Source organism: Dermacentor variabilis, chromosome 3, assembly GCF_050947875.1.
Source record: "Dermacentor variabilis isolate Ectoservices chromosome 3, ASM5094787v1, whole genome shotgun sequence".
NCBI lineage: Eukaryota > Metazoa > Arthropoda > Arachnida > Ixodida > Ixodidae > Dermacentor > Dermacentor variabilis.
The window spans coordinates 55,864,319-55,882,623 of NC_134570.1; the positions used below are offsets into that span (position 1 = coordinate 55,864,319).

Genomic DNA, 18,305 nt, shown 5'->3' on the forward strand with positions numbered 1-18,305 from the left:
TTAAAGCAATCAATTAGCTGATATTTCTCAATTAGGTCGACGACAGGCGGCGCGACCGGCAGCCAATCTCGCGACGGCAAAATCGGAGAGCGCGCTGCCATTTGCAGTTATGCAGGAGCTGGCAAGCTTGTTACTAGGCGTTCACTTCGGGGACCCTTCGAAGCGTTATTGGGCTCGGTGCTGACTAGTTTCAGCTACGGCGAAGCCCTTCTCAGGTAAAACTGATCGCCTACGGTCTTCTTTGAGCTGCTGCGCTCGGCGAAAGCATGCCGCGCCCGCCCAGCGCGGTTCGCCAGGCCGTAGCGCCGTAGGCGCCTTGGAGCAAGATGGCGTCCGTGTGTACCCTCGCTCCTAGCGCGCGTAGCGTGTAAACAACACCACGTGGGACTGCTGGGCGCGACGGCTGCTCAACGTTGCGACAACGTAACTTGATTTTTGTCTTCCCCTCCCTCCTCAACAGGCGCATATCACGTAGTGCCCGACGAAAATCGGCAGAAAGCATGGAGACGGCGGTGGCCGTACCGGGAATTCACGTGGACATGTCGTCCAAGAGGGGATCGACGGCCGTGTTCCAGCGGACGATCTGTCGTTCGGCGAGCGTCGATAATCGGCCGAAGACGCTGAAGCCCGCCAACGGGGCCGCGGCCGAGTCCGGCGGGCTCAGAAAGCCCGCGGCTGCCCGAGAGGAGCCCGCAAGCAACCAGAACAAGCCACCCGCGCCGTCGGGCAAGGGCACGTTCGGAAAACGCCGCCAGTCATTTGGCTCCTTGGCCGAGCACAAGCACCTGTTCAAGAGGCGACGGCGCGACCTGTTCACGCCGCCGACCAAATTCCTGCTGGGCGGCAACATCAACGACCCGCTTAACCTGGCCAGCTTCGAGAACGACGAAGTGAACAAGCGTGCGAACGCCGTAACGCCCAAGTCGTCTCCGGTGCCAACCCCGCGGCACAGGACTCAGGTGGAGGTCCTCATCCCGCCCAACATCAACGACCCGCTGAACCTGAACACGGGAGAAGACATCGAGTTCAAGCTCATCTCGCCCGGGTCGCGCAGACGAAAGCGCCGGTACAAGCGCAAGTCCAGAAGTGAGGACGACTCCGGTACCGCTGACGGCAGTAACGCGACTCCTGCCGCTACAGCTGCTGCTGATGCCGCTGCAGACGCCTCGGCCACTGCGTCCTCTGCGGCGGGCGACCTCGTAGATGCTCCCGCCTCCGCTGCCGACGCAGCGGCGCCAGCCGCAGCGTCAACGACGACGCCCTCTCCGGCCGTCACCGCGGCGACGCCGACGACCTCCCGGAAGACGTCTGGAAGCGCCACAGGCCCGCTAGGTTCGTCCGCTGCTTCCGCTTCTTCGTCGTCCTCGGCAGCTCCCTGCCCCGCCGACAAGATCGTCTCCCCCGTCGTGCCTCAGGGTTCGCCCGTCAAGTTCTCGCGGCGCAAGTCGTCGGCCGAGTCGCGACGTTCGACCGGCAGCGGCGCGGCTGCCGCCGCCGCGTCGTCCCGTCCGGCGACCAGCGCCAAGCAGGTTCACTTCAGGCCGAAGGACGCGCACTTCCAGTACGGCAACTACAACAGGTACTACGGCTACCGGAACGGCGGCGGCCAGGAGGACCCGCGGCTCAAGGCGATGAAGAAGGAGTGGTTCTGCGGCCTGGACGTGCTCGACATCGGCTGCAACGTGGGCCACCTGACGCTGTCGCTGGCGCGCGACTACGCGCCGCGCAAGGTGATCGGACTGGACATCGACGGCGGCCTCATCCGCGCGGCGCGCCGCAACGTGCGGCACTACCTGACGGCGGCGCTTGCCGGCGAGATGCGGTTTCCGGTGTCCATGGCCATCTGTCACGGTCCCATCGCGGCGGCGGCGTTGCCCGGCCGGCAGGCCGAGTCCGTGGCCTTCCCCAACAACGTATTCTTCGTCGAGGTGAGCGCCGACTTTTGACACGCGCCAGTAGTCCTGGAGTACAAGGTTAACTGCGAACTGACGCCATTGTCTGTTAGTGCAAGCTTCCACTAGCCAAGCTGCTTGAGAGGACTTCAGTGTCGGCACAGTCTCTGCGCAAGGATTGGCACAACCCACTGCCTTCACTGCAAATGTAACGGTTTGCCACAAGCTTGGTAGGGTGGGCTGGAGCGGCCATGTAAACACCGTCTTAACTCTTGGCAAGGCTGAAGTAACCAGGCTTAAGTTTGTACCTCATGACGTTCAGGTAGTATACTTCGGTACTAGTTAGTTTATCTATCGATATATTGCCCTAAGAACACAGGAACAAGATTTCAGACTTCAAAGCAACAAAACATCAAATTTTGATGTTTTCTAAATAATGGCCCAAGTGGACAAAAGTACTTTGTTCACTTGGCCTTGGTACTTTGATGGCATTGGACTAATGTACTGGCATTGCAGTTTGGGTGTTGTTAACTGAAAAAGGGAACTTTGGCATCTATTTTTTTTTAAAATAAATTGTAGCATTAACCCCATGCAAGCAATTTTGTGCACGACAGCGACGAGTGCTGGCTTCGAGTGACAATAAGTGCTTCGAGTGACCAAATTGCTTGTTCTTGTCGCTCGATCACTCAGTTTTGGAAATCTGAAATTAGCTGCAGGTCGTGCGGAAGTGTTACAAGCAACTAGCCAATAGCTCGAAGCCAGAACAGGATTTACATCAGTGGCATACTACTGGTTGTCCCACGGAACAAGTGAACAACCGAATTTTGATATGTGCTGAGGATACAAAACACCCACAATAATACTTTGAGTAATGTTTATGCTGCTCTGTACAGCAAAACAAATCAACCTATATTATTAGAGCATGTGTCGCATATGCTCTGGGCCATATTTGCTACCCTCATACTGACAACTCGGAAAAGCTGTTGCTCGTGTGGGGTTCAACTTCAAGGCAATGAGTGGTGGTGACAGTCATCCCTATTGCATTGCTTGTTGCTGTCGTCTGCCAGAATTGCTTACATGAGGTTTTTATTTAAAAACCACTCTTCTGAGCAAGGGTAAATGGAACCTTTAAAAATTATGTATACTCCAAATTATTGATGCTAAGTTGTTCCATGGTGAATGCATTACCATTATAATTTTTGAGGGACACTGCCCATATCTGCCCATACGGCAGATAGGTCTAAAGCGCACCAGCTATCCCAAGATTCTGTCAAACAAGGGTGACAAAAGGTTGTCTGGAAAAAAAAAATTATCTGTTCTCCACACTCTCTTATCAGCATTTTCCAAAAAAAAGGGGGGGGGGGGGGTTCAATATCTCCAGTCACGCTGTGCAAGTTTGGACAGGCTACATCATTTTAGTTTTGCCTGTCGTACAACAAGCAATGGCTGCCTCACTTGACCAGGCATGTTATATAGTGTGTATAACTAGGAAGAACTCGGTCCTCTTTGTTCAACTCGCTGTATCTGGCCTGAAGACAGGCCTAGAGTCTGGAAAGCGTTGTGCTGTTAAAACTGTTGTAGGCTATGCTGCACGCTTTTCAGAAGTTGGTTTATGCGGTGAATGCCAACCAGTTTGCTATCTTTGTCTCCCAAACAGCTTCAGTGGCACTCTTTATGCTTTTCTGCTAGGCCATCTCCAAAGATGGGTTATGTTTAGTTTGGGTTATTGGAGGCATTCTTCAATGTCCTCTTTGTCGACATTTTGTCCATTGTTTTGTATGGCACAAAGCTCGCCTTCAAAACGCAGAAGACGAGTCACTTCAAGCTGTTCCTCTTTGGCACAGATGACCAGCTGAAGAGTCATTGTTTCTCGCATCACAGTCAGGATTGAACTGACCAGGTGTGTCTGAACTTGCACAGCAGTGACTGGAGAGACAGTGACCTGACATGGAGAGGGCTGATAAAGTGTCAAAGATAATTTTTTTTTTTTTCGAAGATGGGAGTGAGGATAATTCTTCACTTGCCCTTGCCATCATTATGGCTGTTCCTATCTCAAGTATCATGGTGCTTCTATTTCCTTCACCAATCACGCCAGAGACATTCTGAGGGGCGTTAACAGCATGATTATCATCCACCATAAAATTAATTCTGTGGTATCAAGTTATGCCATGCCAAGAACACACCAGAAATGCCTTGCTTTCTTTTTCACTTTAGAGAAGGGGATGAAATTAATAATCTGTGCGAGTGTGCATTAGAACTCTGCAGACTATGTACATTGGTGAACAAGAATATATTTTGCATTTTGAGCCCTTGTGAGCTTAAACTGAACAGAAAGTTGATGATGTGCTGTGCCAGACCACTAGCCATTTGCCTGCTGCACACACTACCATGTTACATTTCTCACACTGTATAGCTGCCCCATTGTGCATACAACTTATGTATTCCAAGGATATATTGCGAGGAAACCTTGTACGTGTACAAGTATGTGTAAATACATGTATGCTGGTGAGAAAAATTTTAATGGTAACTGTAGAGGTCAGCCTAGTGAAAGATTTAGCCATGCTATACCGAAGAAATCAACAGAGAAGAAAAATATTTTCGTTCACTACGGCATATTTTAGATTTATGATGGAAATGGTTTACGAAGACCACACTTTTTGTCCCAATCAATTGGAAATGCAGCTCGTAGATGGGGCTTCAGGTCATTTTTGTTACATTACTTGGATAGAACTTGAAACTTGATCTTCCTGTATAGTTCAATTTTTGTTCTTTCGGGATGTAACACATTTATTTTCTTTGTGTGTGCACATGTATGCCATGTACGCATACACATGTCCATGAATGTAACAAGATTAGGTAGGCATATCTGTATAATGTCTGTCTGAAATGGATGCAACCTTTTTAAGCTTTAATCATGCAAACTGGAGTATAATTGTTCAAAAGACCCTTTCAAAATGCTGTAGCCATGAATAGAATAAAGTGCATTATTTTTCTGTATGCTTCAGGGTGCTCACTACACATAATAGTAGCAGTAGCCATTTCATGCCGCAAATGGTGGCATAAGGACATCTTGGCCTCACCCCTTTTGCATCCTTGTTTCAAGAATAGGTTACATTTTCAAGAGTGGTGCATTATTTATAGTACTAGCAAACTTGATCAAGTTATCGCTGTTCAGATTTGTAAATGAGAAAGCACTGCGATAAATTTTCCTGCACACCAGTTTAAGAATCGCACCAGAAAATACTACACATTTTCCCGACAAAGCTAAATTCTTCGGTCCCATTACAGAGGCATTTAGCTGGCTCTTGGTTGGGTGATTGCCATCTAAGGCAAATATTCGGCAACTTCTTTAGTTGGAAGTTGACACCAGTCGACATGTTCTGGCACTGACAGTATAGATGTGAAGTTTGCAGTAGTGGCTGTCACAGTGATGACGGCTGTCACTGTGACATGTTTTAGCAGAGTGAAGTTCTCATTTGTGTTGGGACACTCGTGAAAGTAACGGCTGGAGATTAACTTTCATTTGACTGATACTGGTGTCCACGGTAATTATGTTGGACAAGATGCTGCCTGCCTTTTGAAACTCTCTAAACTTCTTAAGTGGCCTTGGCCTCAAGTCCCCTTTGAGGTCTCTTTTCTATATGGTGTATTAAGGTGAATTTAAAGACATTCTCAATTAAGCCAACACTTGAAACGCTGCAAACTTTATCTCAATTCTGTTCAGCTGTTCTTCTTTGATGCTGAATCTGTGCCCTCAAACACAAAGGCCACAAAAATATTTCAAGAGTACTTGAGGGCATTTCTTTGCTATTCATAGTGCTTGAAGCAAAAGCATCTCTTGTTAGTCTTAGAATTGCCTGAAGTGCACAGGCAAAATATTTGCTTACGTAGACGACAGAACAGTATGCCTGGTAGCATGGATTCGCATGAAAGGACTCGTTGGCTGATTGCCAGGGACACACCTTGTTGTGGGACTTCTTATCTGGCTCACAGTTGGCCCTAGGAACCCAGCGCCAACACTAAATGCTCATTCTATTGTGCTGCGGCTTCTCGTGTTGTATCTTTTTCTCACTGTAGAGGTGAGGCGTAGTGCTTGTGGGCTTCTCTTAGCAGCTCAGTGGCATCTCTTGGGCATCTGTCTCACCAGTTGAGCTGTGGTGGGGGGATATAATCACTCCTCCAACAAATTCAATTCAGCTAAGTGTTCTAGGTTAGTGTGGCCTCAGGGGTGTTCAGTGATGCGCATTATTTTGGCTCTTTTGTTGCAGTCAAGGGATGTCGTCTTTTGTCGGTGGTAAATATCTCGCACTTTCAAAGAAAAAACTCACTTATACGCAATGTTTATGAAAAGAAAGCATTAGGTACTTGTGTGTACAATGGGGTCCACTGTTCAGAGGATTACTTAACCAGTAACAAAGCCACTATAGTTGAAGCATTTCTTCACCATCCTTGGCAGGAAGGGGCCAATGCATGAATCAGACGTATATTTACGCATAAAAATAAGTATTGGGCCTTTATGCCCTGCTTCTGTTACATTTGATAACAGAATGTTAAGTGCACGTTCCTAGTGGTGGATCATATTCTATTTGCTGTGGGAGCGTTTCATTTTGTCCCTAAAGCAGTGATGGCAACTATGTTTGCCTGTACATGTTGCAAAAGTGGTCAGGGCAGGAAATCGGGCCTGAAATTTTTTCTGCTAGGGGCTGCATTACCTGTTTATTTATCCGCAGCACAATCAGCCAACATTTTGTGTTCATATTTGAAAGGATTCTAATTGGTTATACCTTCCTCTAGTATTTTAGGTTGCACACACACAGAAGTGGTGTTCTAGGTTTTTTATGTTTGTCTAGCATTGTTTTGCTGGCACGTTCAGATTTTTGACAGTCCATTGTTGATAAGGCAGTGTACGCACAGGCTGCATACATACTTCTGCTTTCTCTCTCTCTTTTATTTGTTGCTATCATTACCATCTCAAAATAAGAAAAAGAAAACCCACTGATATTCTTTTCTTTTTCAAATTTTCCGAGGCACGGAAGAGCGGTGTTTTTCCTTTGTGTGTGTATGTGTGCGTGCATGCTTGCAAGGAACAAAAGTGCAGTATTTTGTCCTTACCTAAGTTCCTGCTGTAAAGATTAGACTACCAAACAGCTGCACCTGTCACTTGAGCATCTGTTCTTCAGAGAGCAGCCACAAATGATGCAAAACAAATTTTTTTCTGTCATTGCTTTTTTTTTTTTATTGGCATTGCTGTAGTGTTGGAGGGAGTGGCATGAGATACTTCAGTGACTGCAACTGTTTTTGTATGTGCTTGCCTGGCCTGGCCAGCTTTTATGTTTGCATGCGACTTTTTTTTGCGTGTGCAGTATGTGCTACTGTAGTGCCACTGAAATCGCCTTCTTACATATCCCAGTTAGACATCGGCACTTGAGCGAGAGTTGTTTTTGTCCACGTGCAGGGCAACTACATACTGGACAGTGATTCCCAGCTGGAAGCGCAGCAGGAGGAGTTTGACATGATTCTCTGCCTCAGCCTGACCAAGTGGGTGCACCTGAACTGGGGCGACGACGGCGTGCGGTTCCTGTTTAAGCGCATGCATCGGCAGCTGCGGCCTGGCGGGCGCATGCTCCTCGAGGCACAGCCCTTTCACTCCTATGCCAAGAAGAAGAAGCTCACGGTTGGTACCTCCGCTTCCCGAATTTCCACTCTTCTCCCTGACAAAAAAAAAAAAAAAAAAAGGGGCTTTAAACGAATTCTACTGCGAGAACTGGGCCTGGCCTTGAACTCTCCTTTCCTGCTATCGGAGATATATGCATCACCATGATGGAATTCATTTGTGAATGCCACTCTTCATCTGATTGCCTTTTGTCTCTCTTTTCTTCTTAAATATTTTTTGCTATTGTGTTCATTCAGGCTTACTGCTCAGTCGCAGGATATCTCTACTCTCCTTGCTTTCATTTATTTATAATTAATGATACTTTTGGGTCCACTCCTCTAAATACATTTACAAAAGCCATCCAACTATTAGGCGAATATCCACTACCTTAACTAAGGTCATCATCGTCATCACAATATATCCTCTCTCATCTGTTCTTTGTTCAGCTGGTGCCATCCAGAACTGAAGTTAGTCTGGTAAAGTGGCACTTGAACATTTAAGGGATGGTCGACACGAGATGAAACGTAACCCTTTGAGGGTCGATTTTTTTCGCCATATGCGACTGCTCAGCGTCGATTTTTTTTTATCGCAGATTCCAATTCTTCTTAGGAACATATTTTGAAAAAAATTTACCATAATTTTTCTAGGGTGACTGTAAAGTGAGAAAAAAATCTTTTGCATTGGTATATATGCACTCTTCATTCATGAATAACAACAATAAAAAAGAAAATGAACTTATCAGAATTAAAAAGTTTATGCATTTTTATGCACATAGTTCAAGGCTCTGAAAAACCGCGCACGAGAATATTTCGCAAGCCTCAAATTTTCCTGCTCTTACACTAATATGTATGTCCATAGCGTAATCGAACTGCGTAGGTGCGTGCACTCAAGAAAACTGGTTGTGTGCCTATCAAAAAACGCAACACGTGTGACAAACTTCCGTTAATCTTCATCTTATCGCCAACCAGAGGCAATTAGTTTTCGCCAGTCTTAAAGAAAAGAAAAGAAACGGAAACGCATGCATAACGGCATCCTTCCTATGCACACCCCTGTGAACACTAAACGAGCGAGGAACAAGCGGTCGCCCTATGAGAGATTAGGAATGAGATAGCCATCAGTTTCGCAAGCGCAAAAAGCTGAAAGCGCCCGTGAAACAAAATCCAAACGGCCGCCCGCCCGCACGCGCGCCAATGCGCGAGCGGTAGTATATAGATGCGCGGGAGCAAACTAGCGCTAAAACAAACCATGCAACGAAAACCGAGAGAGATAGACGCGTGAAAAAAATTCCCTGTATCCCTGCATAGTGGCAGCACATGACAGAAAACAAAAAGTTAGGAAATTGGTGTGCTTTTTAAACGTACACACGGCGCCGTAAATATGCGGCATCGACAATTTTCGGACTTGTTCGCGACGCCGTATATTTATGTCATCGACCATCAAAGGGTTAAGAACGGAGAGAGAACAAAATGTGCTTAAGCTCGGGGTTAATAAAAAAGATCTATTGAAAAAGACATAGGTGGGCTGGTTTTGGCCTGTTGGAAAGGATAGGGAGGTCAAGAGAAGACTTTATTGCAGTAACATGAGGATAGTTTGCAATAATGAACCAAGCTGGGGACGTATTATGCGACAATCACTTCTGGGGATATTATCGCTTCGTCTGTCAGGCGTGTGCTGATTGCTTGGTTGAGCAAAATCAGGTGAGCCGACTGGCTGGTTGAGCACTACGTCATGCAAAGGCGTTAGTATTGCCGAAAGTGATCGTCGCAGAATATGTCCCCTGAATGGTTCTGGATGGCTTGAAGTGCAGATAAAAGTGTAGAAGAGCGAGGGTCCCAGATTGAAGAAACGTACTCTATTTTTTATCTGACCAATATTTTATAAAGAAGCAGTTTAAGGAAACAAGCGCTAAATAAGAACTTTGGCTAAAAAAAAAAAAGCACGAATGCGGTTGGCATTGTTAATCACGTAGTTAATATGCATATTAAAATAGTCCTATAATTCTCTTGCTTGCAGGCGATGGTTGTTGGCAAACCTAAATCTGTTGAGGTCTTTTATTTAATTGTTAAGCATAGTTGTGCACCTAAAGGCAGTAGACAGGGCATACGCTGACTTGTTTAAGGCAGTGTTTAAGGAAGGCAGTACCTTCCTTGGGTAGTGCAGACAGATGGCAAAAATATAAGGACCAAGGCAGTAGTGTAGGCTAGCTGGTCTGTCATAACTGGGATCCTGAATAGTGCAAAAAAAAAAATATACACGCACACACGTACAAAAGACAACACATGACGCTAGACTAGTGTTGTATGTAGTCTTTCTTATGTCTGTCCTTGTGTTTTTAGTGCTGCTTGGGATACCAGCTAAAGGGCATGCTTTGAGTGAGCTTGCACTTAGATGATGTGAATAGGCACTGCTGATTTTGTTGCATTAGCCAGTATCCAACAGACTGAGTGAGAAGGCTCATCCGTGCCTAAGCAGTATACACAGTATGGCCATGTGCACACAGCGTTTATGTGCACGAGACACAGATATGTGTTGCAGTGGTAAGCGAAGCCAGCGCGAACATGCTAAGACAGCATGTTCAGAACATGTTCAGATGGCGCAGGTGCTTAGCTTCGACTAAATTGCGAAGACGTACACAGACAGGTGATGGTAACTGTATGATAACCATTTTGTTAATGCGTGTGCAGATTTTCTGGTGCATCCCTTGAAGGTTTGTGGATCTTTTGGAGTGGTGTGTTCTCAAAGCTGAGGGCCCTTCATAGCCTAGACCATATAGTTTCTAACAAAATTACTAAAGGCAACTCTGGCGCTTACAGGGGCTGAGGAGAGACTGCAACTGGACCTCGATTTTTTTTTCACAATTTCTTTTCCGATACTATTCGTTTTCACACATCTTCAGTGGCCAGAGCGACACTCCCTCTGCATTAGTGGGATCAGCCAGCTATAGAATTGAGAAAATGGCATAACTACATTATCGCTGTCTTGATGGGCAGTTAGTAGATGGATATGTTCGTCTGTGTGCTTGTGGCTTCAAATGTTCCTGTGGCATTATGCTATATCTTATCAAGTTTACACAGAGTCATAGCTTTCTAAACACAATGCAGCAAGTCGTTTCACATGTCCATAATCATTCGGTTATTGAAATGAGAATGGAATATTTTGTTCAAAATGATCAGTTTGCAAAGTGCAAGGCTGTTTACTGTACTATGCCACATTTTGTACTACTACCCTGTTATTCCCACGCTGGCTGAGCCATCATACGTGCTTCTCGCTCCTGTAGGCATTAGCACCGCAGTGCCCTCTGGCTCTAGCCAGCTTGTTCTTCTGCTTCTGCAGGAACATCCAAGTTTTTTGCAACTTGACATCTTGCTCACATCATTGTATTCGAATGCATCAAGTGCATTAAAGCTTTGTGAACACTTATCCTCTCCTCAGTAACTTAGGCATTATTACACTTTGACAGTCGTGTCGTTCAGCTTTGTCTCTCTCCCCACTGTTGCCCATCCAGAGAAGGATTGTACTGACGCAAAGCTTTCTTTGCAGGAGACTACATATAAACACTTCCATGCAATTACCCTTCGGCCGGAACAGTTCAACGAGTACCTGCTTTCACCAGAAGTCGGCTTTGCAAAGTGTGAACTTGTCGCCACGCCTTCCCATGCTTCTAAAGGTGGGTGCTTTGAACGTTCACTCTGTTTCTTTTTTTACTCGGCTACAGCTCGTAGAGCAGCTTGGCTGCATTTGGAGGCATGAGTGCTTCTACTTCACGCAGCTGTTAGACACACCATATATTAATGTGAAAGCATTGTGTGCCCCATGTAGCAGAAAATCCGGCGTTAGCGTGACCATGCCAGGTTCGGATAAGGCTACGAACCCACGACCATTGGTGTGAGTCGAGCCCACCACCCTTGGTGTTAAGGCTGGCGTTGGCGTGACCATGCCAGGGTCCAATAAGGCTACGAACCCGCGACCATTGGTGTGAGTCAAACCCATCACTTTTGGTGTTAATTAAGGTTAAGTTAATTAAGGCCGGCATTGGCATAACCACGCCAAGGCCTGAAGAGGCTGCGAACCCACCACCATTGGCAAAGGTAATTAAGGCCGGTGTTGGCCACCACAGTCTGAAAAGCTACGAACCCGCGAACATTGGTGTGAGTCAAACCCACCACCTTCGGTGTTAAGGCTGACACTGGTGTGACCGCGCCAAGGTCCGAAAAGACTGCAAACCCGCCACCATTGGTGAAGGTAATTAATGCCTGTGTTGGCATGAGCACATCATGGTCTGAAAAGGCTATGAACCCACGAACATTAGTGGGAGTTGACCCCCCCCCCACCTCTTTTGGTGTTAAGGCCGACACTGGCATGACCGTGACATGGCCCGAAAAGGCTACAAACCCACGAAAATTGCTGTGAGTCGAACCCACCACCTTTGGTGTTAAGGCCGCTGCTGGTGTGACCATGCCAAGGTCCAAAAAGGCTACAAAACCCACAACTATTGGCGAAGGTAATTAAGGCCAGCAGTGGCATGACCACACAATGGAAAAGGCTACGAACCTGCAAGTAAGCCAAGTACGTAAACAAAGACGCCGCTTATGTGCCAAACGTTTCGGTCATGTAGTTCTTCAACGACTGCAAGTGCATTGGCATCGCGCGCGCAGTGGTTGCAATGCTTTCACATTGGAATTATTAAACATTGGAACGTAGGAATAACTAAGTGGTCCTTGAGTTTTTTTTTTTCATGATAGATGGGAGAAATTTTCTCAAAACTGTTGTAGAAGTAAGTCGTTTGTCTGGTGGCATCACACTATTTGCGCTGGTGGACAAGAAGTTCTATCAGTTATGAGCTCATTATGTGATAATTACAGTCAAACCTGGATATATTGAACTTGAAGGGGATAGCGAAGTAGTTTGATATATCAATAATTTGATATATAAAATAAAAATGTTCTATTAAAATTTTCAAGGGGATTTTACAGCTGTTCATTATACGCCATAATTTGTTATATCCGGGTTTGGATATATCAGAGTTCGACTGTATTCGCCATATTTGAACAATGAGTCAAATTGAATAGTACTTGTATAACATGTTATAGTTGTGGAATCGTCAGAGACTACAATTGCCCGAAGCATGTTCATTAGCCATAAAGCTGCAACAAGAAGTAATTTCTGGTAACATGCTTGCGAAATTTGCAACAATGTACACCATTGTTCCACATAGCAGTTCAACAGTGACGCTTATTTTTTCTGCAATAAATTGGAACACCTGTTTCGCATCTCTGGAACTGGTATCCTGTGATTTAGAGTAGCCAGCTTTGAGGCTTGCTAGTTTCTCGACAACTGAAAACAGCATGTCCTCTGTTGTAAGGCCCAACCACATGCATGCGATTTTCGAGGGACGGCGACAGGTTTTGCTGTCATGGACGGTGATCAATTGCTTCACCGATCTGTGGCCAGCCAGAAAACTTCGCTTATTGCCCAAAATAATTGTGGCAACTACTTCCAGAAATTGTGTAATTGCGCAATGACATGGCAGCAACCAGTCCTCTGTGGTCAAGCTACTTCGATCTGCATTAGCTCTTGCAATTTGCTCTTTGCCATGACAGCGAAAAATAAATAGTAAAATCAGCCATCACTATGTCTCATCTCAAGTTGAGGCCTAATATCAGCATTGTCCTGTTGTTATTATTGGGATCAATTGTTTCTTTTGATGCTGTTGGGCCTGAGATACCACTGAGAGGCGCGATAGTGTGTTGAGTTTTGCCCAGTAGATGGTGCCGCACTATTTCATGCTGGCTGCGTAGAACAGATTTCTCCTGGCGATGAAATCTTAAAACATCGGTTTTGTGGTATGTTTGCAATTTTTCTTACGGGCGCGTGATTGTATTGCAGGGGCACAGCCCCGCCCTGACTCTGCCCCTGCATGTTAAAGAGCCCCAGCTGTCCAAAATTAATCTGGAGTCCCCCACTCTTTCTTATTATTTTTTTTTAGAGCGCAGCGTTCGTTCTTGCGTCGAGCATCGGTGTCGTACTTCACAACCGAGCGAACAAGCACAGCGAAAGATGAAAGACTGCGAGAGCGAAGCTAGCACGAGGAGAAAAGCATGGAAGCAGAGGATGAGGGTGCGGAGGAACCATAAGGTGGAAAGCAGGGGAGAGTATGGCGGTAGCGTGAGAAGAGCAATACTGCGCAAGACGGAATATGGTGATGATGGCTACGTCATGGTGCCAGGGTAGTTCGTGTCGTCAGGCTGCCTTTCGTGGGCTGGCTCGCCTCTGCAAAGCGCTGTCTGAGCAAGAAGTCTGTCTGTGGCGGCTGCTGTGGATTGCGTTCACGCGCTGCCTCTCGCGATTTCTCGATTAGCAAAGCAGTCGCGCCACACTTCCCTCTGTTTGGAACATGCCAAATGAGACAGATCGTCCCCACCAGCCAATATATTGCGAAATGGAGGCACGTATAGAGCTGCGCTCAAATTTCGCATTGGGGAGTGTTGTAATCTTTGGTGTTTTTTTCCTGCTGCTGAGCTCAAGGTTGTGTGTTTGGTTCCTTGGTGCAGCTGCTGAATTCTGGCGGGCGTGATACGCAAGGTCGCTTGTGTACTTGGTGTAGAGCTCATATCTGTAGTGCTGTGATCTTGTTACCAGTGGGATCAGCCAGTCATGAACGGAGGATGATATGTGTGGCATAGAATCGAGCAGAAGCCAACATTGTGGAATTGCAACTCAGGTGGTCAGCATTAATCGTTGCCTGTGAGGCGAGCTTGCTGTTCTGCACGGATAAGAATGTGCTAGCCCCACACTACGGCATGCTACGCAGCCACGTTGTGACATCCGAACGGCACTTTAATATTCTCGGAAATTGAACTGGGCATGCAGAGTGTGACAGCCACAAACTTGCAAAGTCACTGTTTGGCTGAGTTGAGCCTATTTCGTTGCACCCTCGAGACTAATGTTGTTACATAGAGGAGTGGGTAACAACATGTGAAGGAAAAGAAATGCAGAAAAGGGTGATGTTAGGTCATGTGAAGGTTGGGTTGATGTCAGCAATGGGTGTGCGACATTGTTCGCCGTCTTTGATTGCAACAGCCGCGCCAGCAACATGGCTCCATTCTTTTGAAGTCCTGGGAATGAGAGAGTCTGAGCGCAGGGTTTAGTACACAGCAAAATTCCAACTTAGTGATGGTGGTCAATGTGAGGTGAAATGTAGGTTACAGGTGGAATGGGGCTGGTACACAGAAAGCAATTATGAAAATGTTTTGTAAAACAGTGTGAGGCAAGAGCACCTACGACTTTTTGTTTAGATTAAAATGCCCTTCAGTCACGTCACACCCATTTCTGTGCACAACTTGTTCTTGCCAGTTCAGTCCAACGGTTGCAAGGGCAAAAAAAAAAAAAAAACCTCTTACGGTAAGCTTTGTGTAAATCGAACACCCTCCATACTCGGTGCTACTTCAGTGCAGATAACTATTTTGCTATAAGCACTACCGTGTTTGACGGTATTTTTGCCATGCCTCATTTCATCAGCAACTGTGTAGCAATACTTTTTTTCCTTCCTTGTAATGCCTGCAGCAAATAATTCATTTATGCTTGTGCTTTGAGCTGTTGATTCAGTTTTTGTTGCGGAAAAGGAAAATGCAACATGACTGACTGTAGACTAAATAGAGATTAATTACTCTATGATTATCAAGATGCACAGAAAACACAAAGTATCATTCCACTGCCTTGAGTATTTTTCAAAGGAGTCTGCAGCTCCTTGAAATAAAATTATGTAACCTTGAGACATTTCACATATTAATTTGTGACTTTTGGAAATGTAATTTAGGACTGAACGTTAGAGGCTAGAATGAGCGGAACTTCAATGGCGCAGCTGAACCATGATATAACGAACCCGGGATTAACTAGTTATTCTGTGTAACGAACTAAACCTAATGTTTTTTGCTGACGTGGACATGTCACTAATGCTGTACATTTATAACGATGGGTGTATATTTACTTATTTATTTATTATGATACTACTACAAATCGCCTGAAGGCATTGCTGTAGAGGGGATGTTACAGAACAAACAGGAATAATGGTTGAAAGGTGAAGATGCCAAGAGATGCGCCAAGAGCCTAGTTACTATAAGTCAGGCTAAGTGCTATGCACAATCACAGATATGCTATCTTAGCACATACACAAAATTTTTGTCATTTGTCGACCCCACATCCTGAGGCAGTTTGTTCCATTCTTCAATGGTGCAGGAAAAGAAAAACAACTGAAGTACTTTTGTTCGGCAAGACATATCGTGTATTTTTCCATTACGGTCATGTCTTTGTGACACGTAAATAGGTGGTTTTAGGAAAATGCGGTGGTTGACAACAGAATTGTTCCGATCAATTTGATCTAGTAGTGAACACCTAGATACGGTAAGGCGGATACCAAGCGTGTTCCAATTGAGCATGTTTTTTAGGGTGGTGATGCTAGCGTTAATCTGATACTAGTTAGTTACAAACCGTGCTGCATTATTTTGGATAGCTTCTAACTTATTAGCAAGAGTTAGACTCGGAGTCCCATACTACAGAAGCATATTCCAAGACAGGGCAAACATTAGAAAAATATAAAACCTCTTTGACTTCACACAATGCTTTCCTGAAGTTTCTTCTCAAGAAGTTAAGTATACGCACCTAGCTTTTATGGTTATGTAGTTTATATGCTGTTCCAAGTTTGGTCCGATGAAAGTATAACTCCTAGGTATTTTGATTTCTCAGTTGCTATTTGTTGACTATTTAAATAGTAGTAGTTTCCTATGGTTTTGGCTTTCCAGAAAGCTGGACGACATGATAACACTTAGAATTATTTAAAGTAATATGTCATTTACGGCACCATGAATCTATTTGGTCGAGATCTGCCTCTACGGTAGTGGTGGCTATGTGATTTTTATTGTCCCTATAAATCATACAGTCATCGGCATATAATAATGTCTAAGCCTATATCATTAATATATACTAAAAACAAAAGTGGTCCAAGCATGGACCCCTGTGGGACGCCTGATGATACTAAGACTGAGCCTGGATATGATCCTTTAATCACTACTTTTGGTATCGGTTTGTCAGATAATCTTCTAGCCATTTAAGAATGCATTGTGGCAGGCCAAGGTAGGATAGTTTGAAAAGGAGTAAAGAATGTGGAACTGCATCAAAAGCTTTTCGAAAATCAAACATGATGCAGTTCATCTGTGTGCCGGAGTCAGTTTAAAAGACGAGGTTGTGGGAAAATTCAATCACTTCAGACTTTTCAAGTTAGATGTGACTGTGCTGTGCGATTATTAGTACAACCCACAGTCATGCAGCAAAATGAAAAGCAAGTTGGCATTTTCGTTCTCAATAATCCAGACTTGGTTCCATTTTCGCTTGCTTTTCACTTGTCCATTTCTATATAAGCTCGCAGCGGTTTTCTAGTTGTCATTTGGTATTAGCGCATGTGCTCCTTGTTGGATTTTTTCTAGTCTCTCAACTTATGTGTAGTGCTAAAATTAAAACACATTTACCACTTTCACCTCTTGCACAAGTGCTCCCACCTTTCACTGTGTTATAAAATGTAATATCATAATTGCTCCTAGTTATGCCTCCTCTTCCCCCACAAATATATGTAATCGTACATCAACCATCATCACAAGTTTGAAATTTCAGCCCCACACAGAAGCCTCCTTACCAGTTTTAGTTTGGCTGTCACTATTGAAGACTTCAATTTCTGTCCCACCATAGCACAAATCATCAGTCCAGGATGTGCATGACATATGTTTTGTTTTATATGTGCTGTATTTTCATGTATGCATTTCTATGTTTCATAACGGTTGTGGCCCTGAGCGCACACTAAAAATTAAAACAAAAAAGAACCTGTTATGTGTGTATTTGATTGTTCTGATCGTGTTTTACTTAAACACTTGGTGCAGGTTTCCAGAGGCCCCTCTATTTATTCACCAAAGCCGGCTCGCTTGACGAGTCTCAAAGCCAGCCCCGAAATGATGCAACAGCCTCCAGCAACAACAACAACAACAACACAAGCTGTGCGTCCAACCGAATGGAAGCCAGTGGAATGTAGGAGTGACTGCCCTTGTGTGGGGGTGGTGTGATCTTGTTCTGTCTTGTGTAATTGTTCCACTACACACACGCATCAAGACTATTCTCCCGGTGCATCGCGTGCACAGGACAGGCCTTGCAAGTGTGCTTGTCATTTCACTGATGTGGGACATATTTTTTTTTTCCTTCGTTTGTTTGGTGCCTCTTCCATCGTTCCGTGTTGGCTTCCTGCTGGGATTCAGCTCGTCTCATCGAGACTCTCTCCACATGCACATAATGTAGCGCCATGAACTATTTGCTTCTCTCGAGTTGCCTTCTGGGGGTTTCTTTCCTTCTTTTTTTTTTTCCATTGAGGGAGTCATTTCATCTTGTTTTTTTTTTTTCTTTCCTAGTTCGAATGCATGGCTGCAGAAAGCCAATGCAGTGTTTTGCAATGCAAACCGTGTGCCAGTAAGGAGGTCATGGAATGAGCTCTTGTACTGATTAAACATGACTCAAAGATAAAAAGGTGCAGGCTTTTGTCACTCTACGGGAGAGGTGCAGAATGCCTCTGGACTGAGTTGTATGCTGCTTTAACTAATCTTCTTCTTGGGATAGTTGGTTCATACTTAAAGAGATAACCTTAGTGTTAACACAGTTGATCCAGGAGCGGAAACATGAACTCTACTGCATTAATCTTTGTCGCCTTTCTTGCGTCAGTTGCGCTT

General features: G+C 45.2%; 1 protein-coding gene across 1 annotated transcript; it reads left to right on the forward strand.

Annotated features, from left to right (window-relative positions):
- Positions 1 to 88: 88 nt before the first annotated feature.
- Positions 89 to 18,105, forward strand: LOC142575659 (7SK snRNA methylphosphate capping enzyme-like). The gene is made up of 5 exons (XM_075685190.1): positions 89 to 215; positions 461 to 1,928; positions 7,348 to 7,566; positions 11,086 to 11,212; positions 17,472 to 18,105. Exons 2-5 carry the CDS (start codon positions 501 to 503, stop codon positions 17,618 to 17,620), a joined length of 1,923 nt encoding a protein of 640 aa, XP_075541305.1. The 5' UTR covers positions 89 to 215; positions 461 to 500; the 3' UTR covers positions 17,621 to 18,105.
- Positions 18,106 to 18,305: the final 200 nt, after the last annotated feature.